At 52.2% G+C, this 23,702-nt stretch overlaps 1 protein-coding gene across 2 annotated transcripts in view; it reads left to right on the top strand.

Annotated features, from left to right (window-relative positions):
- Window positions 1–23,702, top strand: part of EPHB1 (EPH receptor B1) — a 77,676-nt gene that overhangs the window by 10,286 nt on the left and 43,688 nt on the right. For both annotated transcript variants that reach the window (XM_051781769.1, XM_051781770.1), the window contains exons 2-3: window positions 14,046–14,110; window positions 18,028–18,709. In XM_051781769.1, the coding sequence (XP_051637729.1) occupies window positions 14,046–14,110; window positions 18,028–18,709 (747 nt within the window). The remainder of the gene's footprint in view (window positions 1–14,045; window positions 14,111–18,027; window positions 18,710–23,702) is intronic.

Raw genomic sequence — 23,702 nt, 5'->3', positions numbered from 1 at the left:
CCTGTCCTGTCTGTGCACACACCAACGGATTATTCCTCTCGAAAAATAAGTGATTACTTAAGTAAAGCTTTAGAGCTAATGGCCAGATTATTCCCTTTAAAATGGGAAAATAATTAGGGATGTTTTTTTAAATAGGCTTCCCACCCTTGGATCTTCTGGGATTAGCCTACGTGGGTGTGTAAATATTTAGTTTCCAAGGACTTTTTTTTTTTTTTTTAATTTTTCTCCCCTCCCCTTCCTTGAAGAAACAGCAGCGATAAGTGACTGAAATGAGGCAGCAGCTGTGCTTGGACACTTTCCCCAGCATCCAAAATATAATTGAAATTAAAGATGACCCACAGAGGAAAATGAAATTAAGGCTTTGCTGGTGTGATGCACCATGGAGGGTTTCCTCTGCTTTCCTCTGTGTGTGAAGTTGGAGAAAGAGGTTGTGCCTTGGGGTGCTGGGATGTTCGAGGTGACGGAGAACAAGTCCAACCCTGAGTAAGAGCTGTGGTTGAGCACGGTGGGCTTGGTTGTGTCTTCTGCCTCTGGCTGCCCGTTGGCTTGGAAGGATTTTTGAGCTTGTTTCTGTTCGTGGAGGTCTCTCTTTAACATCCAGATAATTTAGACTTTTTGCACCAAGGCACTTGGATATTTGGCTTCAAAACTGCGTCTTGTTTTGAGACTCGTTGCAGTGCTTGCGATGTGTTGGTAAAGCTGGGAAGGCGAGTGAAGGGAAGCTGAAAGCAGAAGCAAAAGATGTAGGTAGATGCAAAAATGGTTTTAACCAAGTGATCTGATGGAGTTGCAGACTGAAGGAGTGGTTGAAACCAGTAACTCTCCTAGGGGTCTGCGTCCCCTGAGACACCTACAGCTGACAAGCATCTTGCCAAGCTGGAGGAGGCCAGATCTTGCATTCCCCATCCATCTAAGGGATAAATCCCAAGCCCCAGCGAGCCATCAGAAAGCCAACAGAAGAAAACCTGGCTCAGAAGCAATCCTGCCCAGCCCTCACTTTGGAGGTGTCATCAGTGTGTTGTGTGACTTCGGTCCCCATCCTGCTGCTGGGAGATACTTAGGAGGTGCTTCTTAAAATACTCATGACCCTATCATTTCTCTTTCTGGCAGGGGTTATTTATTGCAAACATTCACCTGGGGCTGCTTTCAGGTGCCTCGCTCGTTCTTTCAAAGGCTCTATTTGTGCTGTTCAGCTGCTTTTGGCAACTTTGGGACTTTTTGTTTGCTTGCCTGCCTGCTGGAAAGCCTTCAGAGGTTGTTTAAGAGGCGAGGGGAGCCTGTAGATCCAGAGAGGTTTTTTTCTTGTTATTATTATTATATATTATTATAATTAAAACATATTTTTAGCAGCTGAAATTCGAACCCGTCTGGGTATTTATACAGCAAGATGTTTTGGATGAGGAATAGGCCAAGAGAGTCACATGGCTGGGGCCAACGTGAAACAAAAGAATCCATTTATTATCCAGGCAGGAAATTTGTTCCTCGGGATGTTGTAGCTGCAGACATAATGATTTCATTTCCTCTGGTTCACCCAGATTAATGGCTTGTGCTCTTTTGTTTGTGTGCCTGTGTTATTTCTGCGGCGCGGCTTTTCCCCTCCTGCTCCGTGCGTGTGCGAACATGTGTGCGAGTGCCCTGGGCGAGGAGGGGGGGACGGGGGGTCTCTGGGCTGCAGCAGCCAGCTTGGGATGGTGGGGTGGGGTGGGAGGGCTGGGAGAGCTGAGCAAAGCCTGTGGGGACCACCTGGGGAGTCCTTCTTGGCAGTGATGGATGTCCTGGTGCGGGTGCACCTCCAGGGGTCCTCTCCTCCTGCGTCTCTGGGGATCTTCTCCTGCATCTCCTTTGTTTTTGTCCTACTTACATTTCTGAGGGTCTTCTCCTGCCGTGGTCTCCAGGGCAGTGAGGGGTGTTTTCCTGTGGCGGTGAGATGGAGAGTTTGAGATAAATGTGAAAGTTGGCCTTATGGAAGGTGTGACAGCAGTGTGTCTTCTCCGCAGCCACGCTCAAGGGTCTATGGAGGTGTTGTGTGCTTGGTGGGAAACCCAAACCTTTGCACCCTCCCAAACATGATGCTGGGAAGCAGCTTCTTTTCCCAGGGAGCCGTGCTGATGTGCAGGGGTGTGGGTGTTGGCCACATGGCTATGGATGAGCACCTCCCTCCTTGCTGCCTGGGTTGGCCTTTTGTTCCAGGCAGGTCCCAGCCCCTCATGGGGCCTCTGGCCATCTGGAAGCTGATGGTACTTACACTCCCTGCTTGATAAAAACCCAACAGACCCGTCTCTGTGGACACTCCAAGATCAGTGGCAGCCTTAATCGCTCCCTTTCTCTCTCTCTGAGGGTTTGCCTTTCAAAAGTGATGTGACAGACAAACGATGCCTTTGCATTGCTGTTGCCTGATGGGCCCTTGCGGGGTTTTGGCACAGAGAAGTTTTTGATTTACTGTGTGCAGTGTGACCGTGATCTTTTCTTCTGGGTTAATCTGGAGTAACTTCGTGGAGTTGGAAGCACCCATCTGTGATGAGGAGTTCAATGTGGCACTGCCTAGGATCCTCCTGGAGAAGGATTAAAGTCTGTTTTGCTGCCCCTGTGCCTGGCTCTTCCTCCTTCCCTCCTTTAGGTGTTTCTGCTCTAAATTTGTGGAAGAGAGAGAGTTTCTTCTGCCTCTTCTGGGGGAAGTTTCCCTGTGGGGACATACCTCACTGAAGGAAGACCCTCTTGGCCATCAAGGTGTATCTGCCATCCCTCCTGGCATCCTTCTGGGTCCTTGGTGCACCAATCCCATCTTGCACGTGTGTTGCACCTTCTTGCTTTTGTTCTGCTGAGCTTTTGTGCCATGAGGGGTGCGTGGGCCTGAAGGCATGAGCTCAACGTCCAAAAGCTGTGGAGGAGAGGGATGGGGGAGCTCCTGGTACCTTGTCAAGGGCTGGCTCCTTCTCCCCACCTTCCTGCCCTCCCAAGTGGCTCCCGTGTCACCCAGGTGACGGGGTTTGTGAGGCTGTGACAGCTCCGTTGCGCAGAAGATGATGAACAGTAATGAGACCCAGAGCACAATGTGCACTTAAAGTGATTTATTTCAGCAAGGAAACCACAATCAGGGAGGATGGGTCAGAGTCATCAGGAGAAGAGGTGGGTATGGAGATGAGCTCCAGGGGAACTTTATCATCAACCAGCACTGCTTTAAAAACGAGCGGAGCTGGCGTTGCATGAAATGGAGCCGTGCCGGTCACGCCGAGACCATCCCTATCCCACGGTGGATTGTAGGCACTTCCCAGGGTCTGGCCAGTGACCAGGGTGGTTCTGGTGACCTTCTCCGTGCTTGCCTCCCTGCAAGCTGTGCTGAAGGATTTTGGTGAGCTGTCACCTGGGTGGTAAGTCAGCACTTGGGAAGGAGACTGTCCTGGCGAGGAGGGGGGGAAGTAATCCCTGAGCCCACCTTGGCGCAGCTCCCAGCACGCAGATGGCTCTGCTCGTGCTGGAGCCTTTTCCCAGCTTGCACCCGCGCAGGCACTGGGGCTGGAGGCAGGGCTGTGCCAGGCAGGCCTGCTGCCAGCAGCACCTTCTGCCAGCATCCTCCTCTTCCTCCTCTTCCTCACCTCCCAGAGCCCATGGGAGCTGTGGCAGTGCAGCAGCTCAGCTGGGCACTGCAGCTTGTAGGAAAAGCTTGGCCTAAGAGTGGCCCTGAGCAAAATCTTATGATTTGAGGTTGACTTAGAACAGTGCTCGTGCTTCCTCCCTTCTCATAGAAGAGGGTCCTGGTGTGGGGGGATCCCTGTTTCTGCCTCCATGCTGGCAGGAGCTGCGAGAGGCAGCAGTTTGGATTATACACCAAGAGCTTACCGTGAGGGGTCCTGGACACCTCTTGAGGAAGAACATCTTCCAAGGGGGTGATTGCAGTCACTGATAGCTGTTGGTGAATTTGGACAAGGATTTAACACAGCCCCACTGGCACCCTGTGTGAATGGCTGTTTGGAAATCTTGGCAAACTCGTGTTGTTGTTTACTCACCAGACCAGATGTGGGTGTGAACGTACCTAAAGATGGCTCAGTCTGATGGGAAAGTTTTTTGGGTAGGATGCAGGATAGTTATAGATCCCAGCCACTGGCTGCTTTGTCCAAATCCAAAAGTGGAAAAGGAAAAAAAAAAAGGCAAAGCTGAGAGAGCCCAGGATGTGTCTCCAGGGCATTTTAGGAAGGGGCATTTAGATGTGGGGCCAGAGCAAAAAAACCATTGGAGTCTGCTCATGGAGTGCTCTGCCCTTTCCAACGGACCTTTGCCACATCCCCTTCCCCACGTGTGCAGCCGGATGAGGGGGAGGACTGGGCAGGTGACGGGGCTCTTTGCCAAGGCGTCCCCAGGGGATGCAGGCGGAGCCTCCCCCCATCCCGTCCGTGTCCCGACGCGGTGCCGGCAGCCCCGTGCGGCGCCGCGGTGGCACAGATTTATTTCCCTTTGCCTCGTTTGCACTCGCGAGCTGACTCCATATGGTGCAAAAACCAGGGAGACGCTGCTCGGCACAGCAGCCGGCGCCGGGCTGGGGGAGTGGTGCAGGGGCCGCTTGCCGACGAGCTTTTGCAGTTTCCCTCGTTTGAGGCTCAATATTTCCACCTCCTTCCCTCGGCTGTGCTCCGGCAGCTGCGGGTGCGCTCGTCACCTCCAGCGGCAGCCGGAGCATCCCTGCGCGATTCCGCTCTCGTTCCGCTGCTTTCCCTCCTCTCCCCCTGGGATCCCAGTTGCACAGTGATCTTCAGGGTGCATCCTTGGGCCAGAAATGCTATTTTTTAGTTCTTACTTACTCATGAAATTTTCAACCGGCCCCGCCGGAAGCTTTAGAGTTACCTGTCAGATGCCGCCTTTAAAAATGCAGGATCAATCTGGCTGAAGCTGTTCTGTGCTGGGGTGAAAAGTGAGGCTTTTCCCCCAGATTTTGGTGTCTGGGGGAACCACCAGGCGCTCGTGCTGGGAGCAGTGGTGCCTGGGGGAAGAGATACCCTGGCGGTGCTTGCTCGGTGTCTGAGCAGTCTGTCATGTTTGTGGCTTAGCAGAATCCCTTTGACATTTTAAAATAAGATCTAGTAAATAGGAGCTGGACGATGCCAGGTGCATCTCTGGGCGTGAGGGCTCTCTGACAGCTCGGCTGGCATTTCAGATTTAGGGCTCTACGAGACGCGTGTTTTCGCGGCGAGCGCGAAGCTTTTCTGGGGGACATGGTCCAAGACAGTGACTCATCCTGAATCTCTCAAGAAGTGCTGGTGTGTAGGGAAATGCAGGATAAATGTTTTGATTTTTAGAGTTTTCCTCATAGGCGGTGCCACCCTGGAGGAAGGCAAAATAACTCCTGCAAGGGAAGGAGAGCTCCTGTGAGACACGTGTGAGCGCAGTGCTGGGGCGATCCCCTGCAATCCCACAGGCCAGTGTCCTGTGTATCCAGGCAGGGAGACTGTGTGTCCTCTTGATTCATCCTAACACGTGTAATTGCAGATGCTATTGATGTTTAGGGCTGCTCTGTCTTCTCAGGCGACTAATTCTGTATTTAGAGGCAATAATTTCCAAGGGAATCCCAGCTGATAAGGAGCCCACTCCATGGAACTTGTTAGGCTTCAATGGCCCTTGTCTGTGAAATCTCAAACACTGCCCTTGTTTATTATTTTTTTCACTTCTTTTCGGAATTCCTTGCTTTCTGGCAGTATGATGAAGATCAGGTTTCCCAAGAGAAGAGCTCCTGGCAGGATGTCCTTCTCTTGGGAAAGCTCACTTCCATCGAGCCTGGCTGGAGCACACCACGTGCAGCCAGTGCGGGTATGTGGGTGGTTGACCAAGAAGTGAGCTACAGAAAAGTAGTAGTGGAAAATAGTCAGTTGTTGACATTGCTACCCAATAACGTTTGGTTTATCCTTGAGACTCTGTGCTCCTCTGGGATATGTGAAGGTTTGGGATTCTGGATCCTCCTGACTCTCTTGGCTGGTGAGGTGGTTGTCCAAGCCAGCTGGTCTCCACCCAAGGAGTCCATGATGTGATGCTGCTGTGCCCAGTTTGTGCCAAAGCCACCCAAAGGCATGACAGGGCACAGAGGGACCTCAGGCACCCGACCTTCAGCCTTCGTCTGCTTTGCCATGTGCTCCTGGGTGGTGATAAGGTGGATGCTGAAGAGCAAATGATTGCTCTTCCTCAACCTCCATTCAAGCCAGACCTTCTCACACCCCTTAGCTGGATCTTGAGTTGGAAGCTGCTACTTCTCCTGGGCAGCCTTGAAAGCTTTTTGGAGGTTAAGGTTTCTGGGAAAGCCTCTGCCCACCCCTGCTTGGCTGAGTTCCTCTTCCACATCTTGTGGAGGATGAAATGAGTAACTGCCAAGCTTGACATATGGTGATTTTCGGGGCAGGCTGCGGCGTTCAGAGATGTTTGCTGGCTACCCAGCCTCGAGAAAGCAAAGATGAGGATTTAAATGCATAGTGACATTGTTCTGGAAAATATTCTCCTGAAAGACAACCGTGTCATCTTCCCAGCCCGGATCCCTCCCCTGGCAGTGGCGTGGTGGAGGAGCTGTGCTCCTGGGGTGGCTGGGTCTGTCCTGGCTGGCCAGAGCGTTCATTAAAGTGCACTCTCAGCCCTTGGTACTGCTTGACTTCGAGTTGCCAAGCTGTAAATGATGATGTATGACTGTGATCTGTGCGTATGCTATGTGTGGATTTTGGGAATCCGTGGCCTGTGTGCAATTATAGAAAGTATGATATCAGCAGCTGACTGTTGTGAGCAAATGAGCTCCTTATGTTTGAAAACTTGTTCTCAAATCTTCAAAAATAGGTTTGCAATTTGGAAAACAAAAGGTATTGAAAGCTCTATCTTCCCTCTCTTATCTTTCCATTTGATTTGGTCCCCTTTGTTTGTTTTCTTTCCAGTGATGAGTGCATTTTTGGGCAATTCTCTGTCATTTCCTTCCCTTTCTCTTATCTCTCCCTCTGCAGTTCTTTCTCTTTTCCTCTCTATCCCTCTCCTCGTCTCCCTCCCCCCAGTAATTTATTCACAGGCGGGTTGTCTCTTTGATTTACTGTCTCTCTCTCCTCGGTAGGATTATGATAAATGGATTGTATGGCTTCGGCTGAGCTTGTCCAACACCACGTACCCGCGTTGGGTCAATTCCCTCTGGAGCGTGAAAACCAAGGGGAGATGCTGGGGCTGGGCCTGAAGGTGGAGTGAGCTTTGTAGACAGGGCTTGGTCCTTACGCTCCAAACTTTGCATCACCTCCTGAACTTTTTAGGCTGGGGTTTTGGTTTGGGGTTTTTTGCTTGCAAAAATGGAAGAAGGTGTTTTATTTGGCACTTTCGGGCACATCAACCAGCATATTAAAATTTGGTGTATCCTGATGTGGGTAAGTGTTTGCCGCGTGTAATTAGAGCGTCTCATCCTGCAGTCGCAGCAGGCGGTGCTTTGTTGATAAACTTGTTGTGTAGCTGCTGAGCAAACACCCCCAAATCTGAGCTTCATTAAGTTATCGCCTGCCCCGCTGCGATGCATCTTCACTGCACGCTGAAATCCATGCCATTGACGGGAGATCCCAGAGGAGATCCCGGACTGTGCTGTGCAGCCGCAGCTTAATGCATCCCGTCACAAATTGACACAGCATGCTCCTCCTCGGCTCGGGCATATAAATTCTTTCCCTTTCCGGCCCAAAGCGAGGGGGTTTTTTTTGGCCACCGCAGATCTCCTTGTGCTGGCAACGGCTGAGGTGTCTTTGCTGCTCCTCTCCCCCAGGAGGTTCCCACAGACCCTCAAAACACAGGAAGATGATATTTCGTGTTGACTTGTTGTTGTTTAGTGCATCCTCTCCCTGCTCTCCTGGGTTTGTTACTTGTCGGGTAATCCTTCATAACGAACCCGCGGGAGATTGATGGGGAGAGCTCGTTATGCACTTCCAGAGCCGCTCCGCCGTCGTTCTGTAGCAGCAAAATGCACCATTAAAGGCAGAGAGCCCTGGGAATGATGGGACGTAATTAGTTGTTGCTGTAATATTTTTGATTGAAAATGTGTAGGTGCTGGAAGAGGCTCTTTCAGGAGCTGGTGCTCTCAGGGAACTGTGAAGAGCAGCAGTAAGGGCTGAGGCTGGTCCTGCTCGTGCCTTGCCCACCTCTCCGGCGCTGTAATTAAACCATGTGGGAGATGCCGCTCCCTCACAATTCCGAGCAAGAATCAAAGGGGCAGTCCTCTGGTAGAAGAGACTTTTTGGGTGGGTTGTGTGCCTAGCAGCTTGATCCCTCCAACAGAGCCAGGTAGATTTTCTGTTCCTGCTTTTTTTCCCAGCTTAGTCTGAATTTCAGAATATAAGAAAAAAAACTTGCACAGGCAAACAGGGACGGTGTCCGTGGGATGTTACAGTCAGAAGTGTGGTCATAACCTGGAATTACTCAGGCAACCTCCTGGTGTGTACTCGAACCTTTCCTTAGAGCCACAGAATGGTTTGGGTTGGAAGGGAACTTAAAGCTCATCTCACTCCACCCCCTGCCATGGGCAAGGACACCTTCCACTGTCCCAGGTTGCTCCAAGCCCTGTCCAACCTGGCCTTGGACGCTTCCAGGGATGGGGCAGCCACAACTTCTCTGGGCAACCTGTGCCAGGTTCTCACTAGCCTCACAGGGAAGAACTTCTTAATATCCAGTCTGAATATGCACTTTTTCAGTTTGAAGCCATTCCTGCTTGTCCTGTCACTCCAGACCCTTGTCCACAGTTCCTCTCCAGCTCTCTTGGAGCCTCTTTAGGTGCTGAACAATCCCAATTCTCTCAGCCTTTCCTCATAGCAGAGGTGGTCCATCCCTCTAATCATCTCCATGGCCTCCCCTGGACTTGCTCCAACAGGTCCTTCCTGTACTGGGGACCCCAGAGCTGGATGCAGTGCTCCAGGTGGGATCTCACCAGAACAGAGTAGAGGATAATTTCATCAGTGGGTAACAGTGAGAATTAAATAGAAATTATTCCCGTGGTGCCTGTGGGACTTTCCTTCCACTGGCATTGAGAGGCGTGATGGAATGGTGATGGAAGCCATGATGCAACCTGGGCTGGGCTTGAAGTCCTGACAGCCACGGGAAGGCAGAGCTCATGATATCATGGCAGTTAAAGTTATTTAGCACTAGGCTTTGGAATAAAGCGTCTTGGCTCTGTTTCCCTATCATTCCCTTTCTCTGGTAATGTCACCAAACTTGGACAGAAGCTTCCCAAGCTGTGCATTTGCCTTGGGCTGATTTTGCTGAAGCTCTCAGGAGAGAAGGAGGGGGTAGGAAGGAAGCCTGGCATGTATGAGCATGAAATGGAGGGGAAAATATGGTGCTTTCCCTATGGAAAAGAAGTCCTGCTATTGTTCCCCTCCCAAAAGTCATGCTGTGGGGCTGGGGCTGCCCAGGGGCTATGCTCTGGGGCTGGACCGTGTGCTGACCCCACTGACACTTGCTGAGGGACATCAGGATGAGTCTCCAAAGATCTCACCTGTGGAGCATCCTCTGCCCCTCTGGACCTCAGACCTGAGCCCCCCACCCCTCGCTCCACGGCTGCCCTCCCATCTCTGAAGGCTCAGCTATGGGCATGCACCTCTCTGCTCCCCACGCATCTCAGGGGGCTTATTTCCAGCAGCTGGCATCCTTTCCAAATCTCCCTCTACCCATCTGTTGTTATCAAGCCTCCTCTCTCCTTATTTTGCTTAATTTCTATCTTTTTCCTCTTGGTTGTCTTAGACATGCCTGTGTCTCTCTGCAGATGCCCAAGCATTTGCTTTGAAGTGCCTTAGGCTGCTTCCTGCCATTATCTCCTTGCAGGAGTGAGGGAGCTGCTGTTCCTTGCTTTGGGAGAGGGACCATGTCCCTGAGGCAGTTATTGAGGAGTGATGCACTCGTAGAAGTTTCTTTGTGGCCTCTCTGAGCAGAAAATTTGTTGTTGTATCTCCTTCTTTCCAACTGACAATGTCAAAACGTGATCAAGTTGGGTTGGTTTGGTCTGGCCCCCTTGTCTCTGTGTGTGTGCCCATAACCAGATCCCGCTCCCTGCCAGGGAGAAGTCACACCTACTCACAGCACAACCCGCTCTGGGGAGGTCTGAAATGTGGGTTTCAGGCTGGGGATTTCGGGAAATAAGTTCTGCTTCATTTTGGATAGTCCAGAAAGCTTTTTTCTGGAAGAGGCTTCGATCCTGCTGGGAAGGGTGGTTGGCAAGACCAGCTGGTGTGAGATGAAGGCTACTCTCGCCCAAATAACTTGTTTTTTCCTGGCTGTTGGAATGATGCCAACCCATCCTTCGCTCCTCTGAGACGCGGCTCATCCCGCCGCGGGCACTGGCTGTGGGCAAGTTTGCCGGGAGGGTGTGGGGAGCCTGGGACAGCAGCGAGTTCTCCCTGCCTGGATCACAGGAGTGCCATCCCAGATGGATGTGCTGCTCGGCACGGGGATGCTGGTGCATTCTAATTGCTGGCATCTTTACTTGTTACGAGTGTAATTGTGAGTAGACGTTTGTTTTTGTATTGATAATTAGGGACTGGAACAGATGGCGAAGGCTTAGTTTAAAGTAATGTGTCCATTAAAGAAAATCTACTGTATACAGCTGAAGATTCTTCACTCTAAGAGAGCTCAGCTCTCGGTAGCAGAGCTCCTCTTCTCCCTAATGAGGGCTTTGGCCATTACAGCCTGGGCAGCGGAGCCACAGATCCCACACACTTCTCCCAGCGAGTGCCTTGAGCTCCCTCCTTGCAGAGCATCCCCATGGCACCTGCTGTGCCCACGTGTGGGTGGGCAGGCGTGGAAGGAGTTGCTGGAGAGCCTTGAGCAGGTGAGGGGATGGCAGTGACTTGGGCACGGAGCCTGCCCGGTGGGACTGGCTGATCCAGGTGGGCAGGCAGCATGTGGATCACCTGGCGTGGTTAACGATGCCGGGGCACAGGGAGATGATGTACCCCTGCACTGTGGGGATTTAATTAATTTCCAGTGCCAAATAATGAGGACTGGTCCTCATGGAAGGACGAGGCAGGTGAGAGGAGAGATGCCAGGTGTCCATGTGGCTTCTCCGCTCATTAAGGGTGCTCAGGCACTGATCTGCACTAATCCCCTCGTTTGCAGGCAGAGCAAAGGATTTCCTTGCCTGCCCCTCCTTTGCCTGCTCCCAAGTGGTGGATGGTTGGGGGGTTGGATCCCTGTGTCCCCACACCTGTAGGGATATTTTGCAGATGTGAGTGCTGGCGTTCCCGTTTTGTCCCCCATTTCTCTGTGAGGACTTGGGATCTGCAAACCCTCCCCTGCTGAAATAGGATGCTCAGCAGCCTTAGCCCCGAGAAGCCTGTCCATAAATGTCCCACTGAGGTCATGGTGTCACTTTTACATCCCAGAAAATGAAGGTTTCCTCCAAGAGGAAATAGGAGAGGTCAATGGGAAGTTGCTGAGCTGAGTCCTTCTGGTGCCAGTACCTCTGCAGTCACAGGGTTGGGTGAGCTCAGCAGGAATTTGAGCTGGAGAGGGCGATTTAACCATTTTATTTTATCTAACAAAAAAACCCCAAACCAACCATTTTGCCAGGCTCTGGATCTTCTTGTCTGTGGCAGTGCTGTTGGGAGACAGGGCAGGACCTGAGCAGGAGATGTTCTTAAGAGGGTCAGGCTGTCAGTCCTCTTTTTCCTTTGCTGTGCAAATTGCTTTGGAAACATGGAGCTGTGGAAGGGCAAGTGTTGGCCACCAGAACTGGATTTGTTACCTGTTGTGCAACAGGCCACAGAGTCCCCTTAGGACTCCAGAATCATCCAGAGTGAAAGCTTCTCCACAGTTATTTTCCATTTATTCTTTTATTGTTAATTTATTTCTCTATTTCTTTAGTTATTTTGAAGTCTCCTGCTTCAGCATTGCTGCTGTGCCTTCCTGCTTTCCTTGCAAAATGTGGAGCCTTTGGGGAGGCACACAAGAGGAGGGATGGGGTGAGATTTTGGGAGGGGTCCTGGTGAATGTCACCTCGGGTCAGAGCTGGTCCTCGCGTGCTACTGTCCCACAGGCGGCTGTTCTTTATCAAAAGTACATTTCTCTGTCAAACCCCGGGGAAGGAAGCTGTAAGTGCATGGAACAGGAAGGGAGATGATGGAGTGAAAACCCTTTCTGAGTAAACCCTTGGGAGAAGTGCCCTTCCTGTAAGGGAGCGTGTCCTTATTTATCACAGGGTGGATGAGTCAGCCCCGGTCCCAGCCTGGCCACGCTCCCTCTGTCACCCTGTTCTCTGCTGCCTCAGTTTCCCCTGTGTGGCACAACAACAGGACACCTTGTTTCCTGTGGGGGAGAACACCAAGGGTTTTAGGGGCTCTCAGAGCATCCTCCCGATGTAGCCAACAGGCAGGGGGCACTGGGAGATGTTTGCAGGGCCAGTCGCTTCCACCTCCGTGTCCATTTAGGCTTGGACATATCTGCCTGCTCACTTGAAGGGCTATAGCAAGGATTAATGGCTGTTTAATTAGGGGCTGTTTAATTAGAGGCTGGGCTGTTTGGAAGAGAATGAAGGCTTGGAGGTGATGGGATTAGAAACTTGCAGGAGGTCTGGAGCACCAGGGCCTGGAATGACAGGACAAGGGGGAATGGCTTTTCACTGCCAGAGGGCAGGGTTAGGTGGGATATTGGGAAGAAACTCTTCCCTGGGAGGGTGGTGAGAACCTGGCACAGGCTGCCCAGAGAAGCTGTGGCTGCCCCATCCCTGGAAGTGTCCAAGGCCAGGTTGGACAGTGCTTGGAGCAACCTGAGCTAGTGGAAGGTGTCCCTGCCTGTGGTTGAAATGAGATGAGCTTTAAGTTCCCGTCCCACCCAGACCATTCTGTGATTCCATGATTCAGGGCTGGGGAGGAGTTGCAGCTGGGATATCTCATTTTTAGGTGTCTTCTACCAAATGGAGAGGGACTGAAACTGTGTAAAGTGACCTGTGATAGCGTGAAGGCCACCAAGCTTTTCTGTTTCTGTTTCCCGTAGGGAGCAGGAGTGAAATGTCTCCTGTCTGAGGGCACTGTGGGCAGGAACAGCCTGGCACCATGGAAAGAAGGAGGGCTGTGTGTTTTGAACCCCCATGGCAGTGCCACGACAGCATCCTGGGGCTGGTTAGAGGTGCAGAAGCTTTGCCAGCTTCCACGCCCTTCTCTCTCCATCTCTGGAGGGGCTGCCTTGCTCTCTCTGCACCGGTGCCCGTGCTCACCCCCGGGAGCCGGGCCAGGTCGGCAGCTCCGGTGGGGATTTTGGGAGAGGGAGCGTTTATCACTCGTGGCAGGGCGGGGAGTTCCCGGTCACGCTCCTCCGGCTTCCCATCCCGGAGCAGCCGGCAAAGGGAGGGGTCGGAAGATTAATGGGAGTCTTGTTTCCCGCTTGTGATTGCTGGAGCAGGCGCGGAGAGATTAAAAGCAGCAGCCCGGCGGCAGGTCAGATTCCTGGGCTGATTTTTATTTCCTGACCTTTATTTCTCTGGTCACACCCGTTTTCCTGGCACTGCGAAGCTGCCGTGAGTACCTGGGAGCACAGAGGGAAGGGGAGGGGTGGGGGATGCTCGGCTGTGCCAGCGGCACTTCTCCTCCTCCCATTTGGTGGGGACACGGGAGTCGAGGAAATTAATCTGCATGTCTGCTTGCTGCAAACAAATAAATAAAACCTGGAGGGTTTTCCCCATCTGTTTCTAGATGGTGTTGCTCTCACTATTATTCTTGTTTTGTTCTGTTGGTTTTTAGTTTTTTTGAAGACTAAAAGTAGGAAATGACATGACTCCATGAAATACGGCATCCTTTCATTTTTAGGTTTTTTTTTTTTAGTTGGTAATGGTATTTTCCTTTCCTGGGTGTGGAAGGGTCAGAGCTGGCAGTGTGGGCTGGGTTCAGGCTGGGACTCTTTGCTCTGGAGCGAAGCTGTCCCATGTCCATTAGATGGGTTAGGGCTGCTGCTGTTTGATTCCTGAGCACTCCAATGTCGTGCTCGCTGTGGGAAAGCAACTGAAGGTTTTTCTGCTGCTCTGTGCTCCTAATGTAACCAAAATCTTTGGGAATAACTTTCTGTTTCTTCTGTTTCCTCAGAAACTTTGATGGATACGCGGACGGCGACGGCCGAGCTGGGCTGGACTGCCAACCCACCCTCGGGGGTAAGTGCCACTCGTCCAGCTGATCCTTACATAGTCTGGTGGGATTCATGCTTTTAACCCTGCTATTTGTGGTGGGAAGCTGGGGAAGCTGCAGTGGGAGCTCAGTGACACACACCAGGTTGGTGTGGGGTGGCCTGTCGCTGTCCTGATCCGCGTGGCTGATCCGGGCTGAGCGTCCTTTCCCTGAACCGATCCCGGGGGCTCGGTGAAGGTGGAACTTTCTTCCATCTCCGTGCTCTCTCCTTCCCTTCCTGTCCTCCTTCCCAGTGAAGGGTCCGGCCCCATCGCTGCCCTCCGCCCCCTGCTCGTGCCTTCCCTCTCCCTGTGCCAAAAGGCTTGTAATTAGGAAACATTAGCAGGCTCAAAACAGCTTTCATACCTGGAACATCATCCGTAATTGCACTCGGCAGTGCTCTTCCTTGGCTATTAATGTCACTTTTATGAAGTAATGAGGAACAAAACACCCTGAGGCACTTAAAACATCTTTTTTATATAGTATCAGCCTTTGAGAAATGGGAGCATAAAATAACCTGACTCACATTCTGCTGGCAGAAAAAGTGAGAGATGGAGCTGAGGGGAGAGGAGCAGCGGAGGTAGAGGATGTGAGCTGATGGATGGTCACCACGGTGGGACAGGCAGGCTGGAGCAGCAGCAGGGTCCATCCCTGGGGACTCCAGGATGTGGCACTGGAGTGGAAAGGATGCCAGGCTGCTTCTTTGTTAGGGTGTGACTGGCTTGGCTAGGTCTTCAAAAGAAATGAGGTTGCACACCATCACCAAAGCTGAACCACACATGCAGTGGGCACAAAATCCACTCCAGGCATGTCAGAGCCCCTTGAAATGAGGGGCTTTGCTACTGCATTGCTTTGGAAATAATCTGAGCCTGGATAAATTGCTGGAAAAATGCAGGAGGGGCACGTGCAGGTGATGGAGATGGGATATAAATAGCTGCCTGCAGCTGCTGTCGCTGAAAGCCCATGCAAGGCAGGCAGGGAGCTTGTGTTATAAGGCATGGTGGTCTCACCCTCTGCAGAGCAGCAGAGTGAAGCCCCTCCCCAACCCCCATCCCTGCATCCCACCATGTGCATCCCTCCATCCCTCAGTACATCCCTGCAGCCATCCAACTCTCGCTCCTTTGGGAGTTCCTGGTGAGGCTTCTCTGTCACAAGAGTGTGTATTAGGTCTTCCCCAAAGTATTTAAAATGCCAAGTCCTTTATTTAAAGTCATACAGTCATGGAATCCTTCAGGTTGGAAAAGCTTTCTAACCATCAAGTCCAACCATTCCCCCAGCACTGCCAAGGCCACCACTTACCCATGTCCCCAGGTGCCACATCCAGATGGGTTTTAAATCCCTTCAGGGATGGGGACTCCACCACTGCTCTGGGCAGCTGTGCCAGGGCTGGACAACCCTTTCTGGGAAGGAATTTTCCCTAATATCCAACCTAAACATCCTCTGACACAACTTGAGGCTGTTTCCTCTTGTTCTGTCCCTTGTTCCCTGGGAGCAGAGCCCACCCCCCCCCGGCTCCCTCCTCCTGTCAGGGAGTTGGAGAGAGGAAGAAGGTCCCCCCTGAGCCTCCTTTTCTCCAGGCTGAGCACCCCCAGCTCCCTCAGCTGCTCCTGGTGCTCCAGCCCCTTCCCCAGCTCTGTTCCCTCCCTGGACATGCTCCAGCCCCTCAATGTCCTTCTTGTAGTGAGGAGCCTAGAACTGATCCCAGGATTCCAGGTGGGGCCTCACCAGTGGCCAGCACAGGGGGACAGTGACTGCCCTGGTCCTGTTGCCACACTATTCCTGACAGGGAGAGGGGCTCCTGGCTGCTGCTGGGGCATCAACCCCTTCTCCCAGGCTCCTCTCAGCTCTCTTGGGGCTGGTGGCACAGGGATGTGTTGAGCCAGCTTTCCTGACCCTGTGGTTGCCATTGGCATGGGCTCTGTGCAGGCTTTGTGTCCTTTTGGGTGGTGGCATCTCCCCTTGGTGTGTGCTGAGCTCCCAGCTCCCAGTTCACCCCAGCTCACAGATTTGCCCTCTTGGGGCTTGGGGAATGTTGCTGTTTATGCCAGGGCACGATGCCAGCCAGGCTACAGGGGCTCTGGCAGGATGTGGGCTCTTCTGCTCTCCCTTACGGACGTGCTTTAAATCTTAGTGGAGACAGAGAACAACATTGACTTAATCCCCAGCTCCCTGTGAATTATTTAGTAGCATCTCATCAAAATGATGCATTTGTCGCTGTTAGAGCATCGGTGGCAGCAGCTGCTGGCACTGTGGGTCTTTCCAGCCACGGGGATCTGCTGTTCTCTGTGCCAGGTTGCAGGAGGGCTCGACCCAGGGGATGCCCAAGGCAGCCCCAAACCCTCGTGAGGGTTTTCCAAGGGGCAATTCATGTCGTTTTTAAATGCAGGAAACCCTGAAGTGCAGCAGGGTCCGCTGGCAGGTTTTGGCTCTGAGTTTTGAGGCTCTGAGGGTTTTGAGGATGAAAAGGAGGATTCCCACAGCAAGGACAGCAGAGCCATGGGAACGGTGTTAACACTGGAAGAGAGCTTGTTTTCTGGCGTTAATTGGATGTGGGGCTGCAATGGGAAGCTTGGGTGGGAACGGGAAACAATGCCAACCCCCTCGGCTGGGGAGGACTGCGCCGCTTCTGCTGAAAAGGTGTCTGGTAATGAAGGGGCATTGAATCCACACGCCTTGTTCAGGGGGGAGAGGGGGTTTTGCAGTGCTTTCACAGCATGGGGTGAGAAGGAAGAGCACTCAGCTGGATGCAGGAGGCTTTATTGCTGGTGTGGTAACCATGGCTTAACAGCAGTGTGCAACTTTGAACTGTGATCTTGGTTTAAGCTTAGTGGAGCAAAATAGGTGGACTCAGGAGTGAATGTTCTGCCGCACTTGTTGGCAGCATGTAGAGGACCCTGCTTTGAAAACGCAACTAAAACCTGCATTTTGTTACATCAGGGCTGTGGTTTACAAGGGGGGGAAGCTTGGGGAGGAGTCGAGAAATGTGGTTGTTTAATGGAAAAGGGAAGAGGGCAAAATCTGTGAGGTTTCAGGGTCAGTTGTGGTGCATCAGCTCGTCAAGATTCCGTGTGATGGGGCAGGTTGGCATCACCCACCGTGCCCCCATGTAAACACAGGCATGAGTGCTGCTCTAACATCGCTCCTGGAAATTATCCCTGATGCTGAGCGCGCTGCTGAAGATTGCCATATGAATAATGCTGTTATGAGGAGACTGTAAACATGGATTAGTTAAAATGAATGGATTATGAGGTTGTAAATCTGTCTGTAGGACTCTAATGCCATCATAGACTATTCACAGTTTGCCACTGTCCCTTAATTGAAATTGTAGCCTGGATTATATTAATGCCCTTCTATAAATCGAATTGCAAATCTATATTCCCTCTCTCCACGGCAGTAATGTTTTATTTAGTTAGTTTTCTTTGCCGGGGGAAATGATCCCGTTGTGCCGGGAGCTTGGGGTCAGGCTCTCCAGTCCATGTGCTGGCTTGGGCTTTAATGAAGCTGTACCCTTGTGTAGTGCCTTCCCTCCCACCTCCAGGTGCCTGGACCATCTTTCTTCCCATGTTTACTTCTCAGGGCAACTGAGGCAGTTGCCTACATGGAAAAGATGTTTTAGTATCGGTTGGGAGCGGTGAGGAGACACATGCAGGGGCAAGAGGGTGAGGATTTCTTCTGGTGACACATGCAGTGGCAAGAGGGTGAGGATTTCTTCTGGTGCTGGCCTTGGTGGTGTTTCTGCATGTGCACCACATTGTGTGTCCATAATCAGGTTCCAAGTCCCCTTTGGAGCTTTGGGATTGTCATTCCAATGCCGAATGCAGGGTCAGCGGCACCTCCGCGGCTCACAGGCCGCTGCAGGTCCCTCTTCCTCCTTCTCACCACTTCTCCCTTCTCCATCCCGCAGTGGGAAGAGGTCAGTGGCTACGACGAAAACCTCAACACCATCCGTACGTACCAGGTGTGCAACGTCTTCGAGCCCAACCAGAACAACTGGCTCCTCACCACGTTCATCAACCGGCGCGGCGCTCACCGCATCTACACCGAGATGCGCTTCACTGTGCGGGACTGCAGCAGCCTCCCCAACGTCCCCGGCTCCTGCAAGGAGACCTTCAACCTCTACTACTACGAGACAGACTCTGTCATTGCCACCAAGAAGTCCACCTTCTGGACAGAGGCACCCTACCTCAAAGTGGACACCATCGCTGCTGACGAGAGCTTCTCCCAGGTGGACTTTGGGGGCAGGTTGATGAAGGTGAACACAGAAGTGAGAAGTTTCGGGCCCCTGACCCGCAATGGCTTTTACCTGGCCTTCCAGGACTACGGGGCTTGTATGTCTCTGCTGTCTGTCAGGGTCTTCTTCAAGAAGTGCCCCAGCGTGGTGCAGAACTTCGCCATCTTCCCGGAGACGATGACAGGAGCGGAGAGCACGTCCCTGGTGACCGCCCGGGGCACCTGCATCCCCAACGCCGAGGAGGTGGACGTGCCCATCAAGCTGTACTGCAACGGCGACGGGGAGTGGATGGTCCCCATCGGCCGCTGCACCTGCAAGGCTGGCTACGAGCCGGAGAACAACGTGGCTTGCAAAGGTAAGGTTGGCTTTGGGCAACAGGGGGCTTTTGTTGGTTTTGAGACAAAATATTTGTCCCTAAACAAGGTGTTTGGAGCAATGTCTGTTGTGAAACTGGCTCTGTGCCATTGCCCTGAAGTGGTTTTACTGCAGGGACCAGGCAGGGATTTGGGAGCAGTGGCCAACCTGTGGCTTCTTGGAGTGCTCTGGTCAGTGGCCAGTCTCGGCGAGGCCGCGGGTGCCGGCACCACTTCCACCGCCCTCCCGCTGGAAGCCGCCTCCGGGATTCGGTGCCTTCAAAGTGCGGCGCTCGCCGGCTGAGCCACTTTCATCTGCCTCGTTATTTCCCCGGCACAGCCGCGGGAGCCGGGCAGCTGCCGCCGGGCCTGACGGCGGTGGAGCTGCTCTGAGCCTGGCCGTTAATTGGGACTTTGTTTGCTGGTTTGTCGGGTTCCCCCAGCCACGCTGCCGGTGTGCTGCTGCCTGCTGCAGTCCTGCAGCGCGGGGTTATAAATATGAAAAGAGTGCTGCCTGCTTTTCATCTCCTTTCACCGATGAATATTTCCCAAATACCACTGGAGGATTATTTTTTTTTTTCTATTGGCTGCCCTTTCCTTCTCCTCCCCCAAATTAAGGTGTTGGTTTTGCATGCTGCTTGGAAGGAGAGATGAGAAGGATTTTTGCATGAGATGCTGGCTGTGTTTCATCAGTCCCAAGTAGCTTCTAGAAGGTCAGCACCACCAGGACAAGGAAGGGTTGGAGAGAAGGAGAAGGTCAAAGTGCTTTAGGGCTGGTTTTGGGTTTGTAGTGGAAAGAGGTTTGACTTGGACCTCTTTTAGTGCAGGTGGTGGCAATGTGTGTAGCACCAGGCTTGGCTGTGATGCTCCTTGGGGTGGCCACCACCGTGTTTCTTCTTCATCTGTAACTCTGGATATGTGAAAATGGCAAAGCTGGGATTCAAGCTGTGGAGAAACTCGTTTGTTGGTTTGCTGAGAACTTGTGTAGGTTTTCACCATGAGAAACCTCATTCCCACCTGGCTAAGGTGGGGATGGCGGTGCCTTCCAGTGCCAGGGCTCTGACAACTGGCGAACCACCATAATCCTTGCTCGAGCAGCACTGCTGGTGGGTGGATTCCTTTGGGTTTTGTGTTTGACCCTGGAGGTGGTTTTGTTCCTGCTGGGAAATGGTGTATTCCCGTGAGGAGCTGAAGCTCTCCGTCAGAGGGAGGGAGGGCTCTGCGAACGGGAGTGTTTCTGGCGAGATGTTCCTCTGTTGTTGAATCAACAAACAGAAAACGCACATGGTTTTAAGGCAAAATGACATTTTCTTATCATAGGAAAACAAGTACTAGTTTTAGCTAAACACTGGAATTGGGAAATAATGTCATTTTGCCAGAAATGTAGGGAAACAGTGAGAACGTAAAACCGCGGCAAGTTTTGGTGGTGTTGACCTTTCCATCCGCCCCCAGGTGGGGTGGTGGAGGAAGCTGGGGTCGTGAGTGCTTCTAACCCCTGGGAAGAGTGTGATGCACCTACTCAATGCTTGTAGTTTGGGGCAGGGTGGAGGATGAAGGGCAGCAGGACACACGAGAGGCATGGCAGCAAACCTGCTGAGGGTGGGTGTTAGACCATCTCCGTGGCTTTTTTTGTTTCCTTTCCTTGTGCAAACCCCACAAGGGTTGTGATGTGTTCATGCCATCAAAGCTACACTGAGCAGACCCTGGCAAGCTGGGGATTTGTTGGGGTTTCTGTGCTGCAGTGCCTGTCTCCAGCTGTGCTCCCGCTGCTCCGGAGTGCTGATGCCGAAGGAGAAACTGCTGAGCTCCTGGTGAGCATGTTGTCTTTGCATGGGGAGCATGCTTTGCATTTGGGCTCCTTGAGGGGAAAATTAGGGATCCTGGCAGCTCTAAGGGAGTACAAATACCCTTTATGGATTGACTGACAGCATTGAGGGTCCTGAAAGCCGCTGAAGTATGCTGTGGGTGCAGAGCAAGCAGGTGGTTAAATGGCACCAATCACATCTGTGACGACAGGACCATGCTGTTTTGATGATCCCATAGGTGCTGGTACAATGCTGTTGGCAGAGATGATCTCCAATGACTCCCCTTTCCCAGTTCTGTGAGAGTATTTCCCAGTTCCCATGTCAGGAGGACAGAGAAAAGGCTGGGATTGCACATGAGACCTGCACATTTGGTGATCCTGCTCCATGGTGGTGAGGAACCCAAATCCAATACACACACCAGCCCCTGGAACTTCACTAGAACCTCTCCTAAAAGCTTAATCCAGGGTTTACATTAGGGCTGTTGGAAAATTATAATTGCATTTGAGTAAAAATCTGACCTTGGATTGGACGCTGGCTCCTTGGTAGCTTGTTGGCCATCAAGCTCCTCCTTGTATCCCCCCGGACCTTGGAGATGGCCAGGGAAGACCTGAGCCCACCTCTCCTCTTCCCAGAAGTCGGTGGGCAGGAGGTGGCACATTGCAAAGTTTAGGAATAATTCCTTGGTTTTCTGTTTGACTTTGTGTTCTCTGAAGGGTTCCCTGCCTGGTTCTCCTCGCAGGGATGCTGCCAGGATGACTCCCTGGGAGCTCCTGGGAAGCACACGCTCCTGACATCTGCTCCAGGCCTTCATCAGCCTGAGATTATCCGCTTAACAAGCCGGTGGGAATTGTCACCAAGGAAAAATAAAACGATAAAGAAAATCCCACAATATTCGAAGGCTGAGAAAATGGGCTTAATTCCTCCGTGGTGGGGAAAAAAACGGGGTTGAATTGTTTAGCTCCCCCCAGCTCCCTTTTCTCCCTCTTTCCCCCTGGGACAGAGGCTGTGCTTGTCATGGGGCCATTAGATCGGAGCGGGTTCGTGCTGACAGCAGAGCTCGGGGCCGCTCAGGGAGTCATTAACGCCGGCTTTTATCGGCACTTACCTGCTCGCGGGAGGCACCGGCACAACGCCGTCCTCACTGGGGGGAATTGGAGCCACGGGAGGTTATCCTCATGTTTTAGGGTCAGAGGGATGGGGGCCGTTTTTCCACCACCACGCCAAGAAGGGGGTGGGAGGGAAGGGGGTTGTCTTAATCTGCCCCGTTATTTGTTCCCATCCCAGGCTGGGTGGGGTTTGGCACAGACCTCCTGGCACAGCTCTCAGCTGTACCCCAGAACCCAGTGGACTGCCTGCCCCATCCTCTTGGGCACCTCGTGCCCGTGTGAGCGGTGGGTCAATGGGAAATGGAGGCTGCTGTCGAATCCAAAATGAATAATTCATTTGGTGCAATAGCCCACGCTCCGGTCGGGCTGATATTAAATCCATTTGTCTTGCTCTGCCCCGTCCCTCAGCCTTGCTTTATGGCTTCCTTGCGTGGTCAGGGGGCAATGCATCATCCAGCTGGGGAGGAGGTGGGAGGAAAAGCGGGAGCAGGGATCACTGGGAGGCAGGGGAAACCTTGAGATGAGCATGCTGGGGGGGTTTCACTTGTTCTCCTCGAGGAAGGTAATTAAATCCTCTCTCTGCTGGTGTTTGGCTCTGAAACCTAATGATAGCGAGGTAACCCCTGACTAGAATGTTGGCAGTCGGGAGTCTCTCAGCTTTCATCCCTTTCGAATTTGAGGAGGGGGGTATTTTTGTCTGCTGGAATCACACTGACTTTCTCTGCCCTTCCCAGTACCAGGCACTAACTCAGGTGCACGGAGCAGGAAAAAGTCTGGGTCTAAACCAGCTTTGTGCCGAATTTTGATGTGGTACTTATAAGTCCAGGGAGAAGGGGTGTGAGAGCAGTCCTGCTGCTTCCCAGCCCTGTCTTGCTTTCCATTTTCCCCTCCTGGCAGATTCCTGTCATAGCATGTTCAGGAGCCTCCAAGGTGCCGCTGCTCGGGATAATCAGCCTGCCTGCTTGCTCCCAGCAGCTGGAAATCTGAGCCAGCAGGGGGGCAAATTTAAACAAACCCCCACAAAAGAAGCACAAAGCTGGGCTACGATGCCCATGGTGCAAAGGCTGCTCCTTGAGCATCCTTGCTCCCAGGAATCCCTGGCTTTCCACGAGGCAGATGATCCCCTTCCCCATCTGGATCCAGGTCCCCCCCCCCCTTTTCCATGTGCCGACCAACGTGCAGGGCTGTGTTTTATTCTGGTCTCCTTCATCCCTTTGGTTTCTGTTTTTTTCTCCGTTTGTCCTTCCCTCCTGCCTTGTGTGTGGAGGGCTGGATTTGGGAAGGGGCAGTAGCTGGGAAAGCATCCCACCAGTTGAATGTCAAGGAGTGAGTAGCCTCACACTGGTCCCCCATTGTCCTCCTCTCCTTTTGAGCAACCTTAGTGATAATTATTGATTTCTTCTACTTGTCCATCACAGAAGACTGGAAACAATAGAATTTATAAAGTGATTTTTTTAAAATACTAATTACGAATGTCTTGTAATTAGCAGTAGAACCATTTACTAACCAGGGAAACAACTTAAAACAAGGGAAATGTCAAATTTTCACAGTCAAATTGTTGCTTGTGCTGAGAACTGGGTCTTTCTGATCTCTGGCTGTGCCCTTGCCTGCCTTTTCCCTGCTCTGTGGTCCAGCCTGGTGCCCCTGTACCATTTTGGGGCACCTAGGAGAGGTTTTTCTCTGGTGGTGAAGGTGATGTTGGTTTTGTCCCATGGGTGAATGGCAGGGATGTCATGGGGACACAGCTGCCTGCTCCCCTGTGCCTTGGGGTGTATCCATCCCATCCCAGGGTTCTGCAGCTCCTGATGCCTGGGGCAGAGTAAGCAGACCAGGCATTGCAGGGGCTGCAGAAAGGCCCTTTTTTTTTTGCTTTTTAGTGTGGCTTACTTTTAATTTTTTCTCCGTGCTGCTGGTTTCATGTGTTTGAGAATCATCTTCTTTCCAGCCTCTGTGCTGAACCTACTGCCCCTTGCTTCTCCACCACTTCAGCATCTCACTCCAGCTTCCCTGGCCCACAAATGATCTCTCTTTGCACATTTTCTCCTCTGAAACAGGAGGAGAAAACCAAAGAGGTAAAAAGAAAG

Source organism: Manacus candei, unplaced genomic scaffold (genome assembly GCF_025592945.1).
Source record: "Manacus candei isolate 608988 ecotype Guabito, Panama unplaced genomic scaffold, ASM2559294v1 h1tg000015l, whole genome shotgun sequence".
Classification (NCBI taxonomy): Eukaryota; Metazoa; Chordata; class Aves; order Passeriformes; family Pipridae; genus Manacus; species Manacus candei.
The sequence above is the reverse complement of the archived record's forward strand: the minus strand, read 5'-3'. Positions and strand labels throughout refer to the sequence as shown.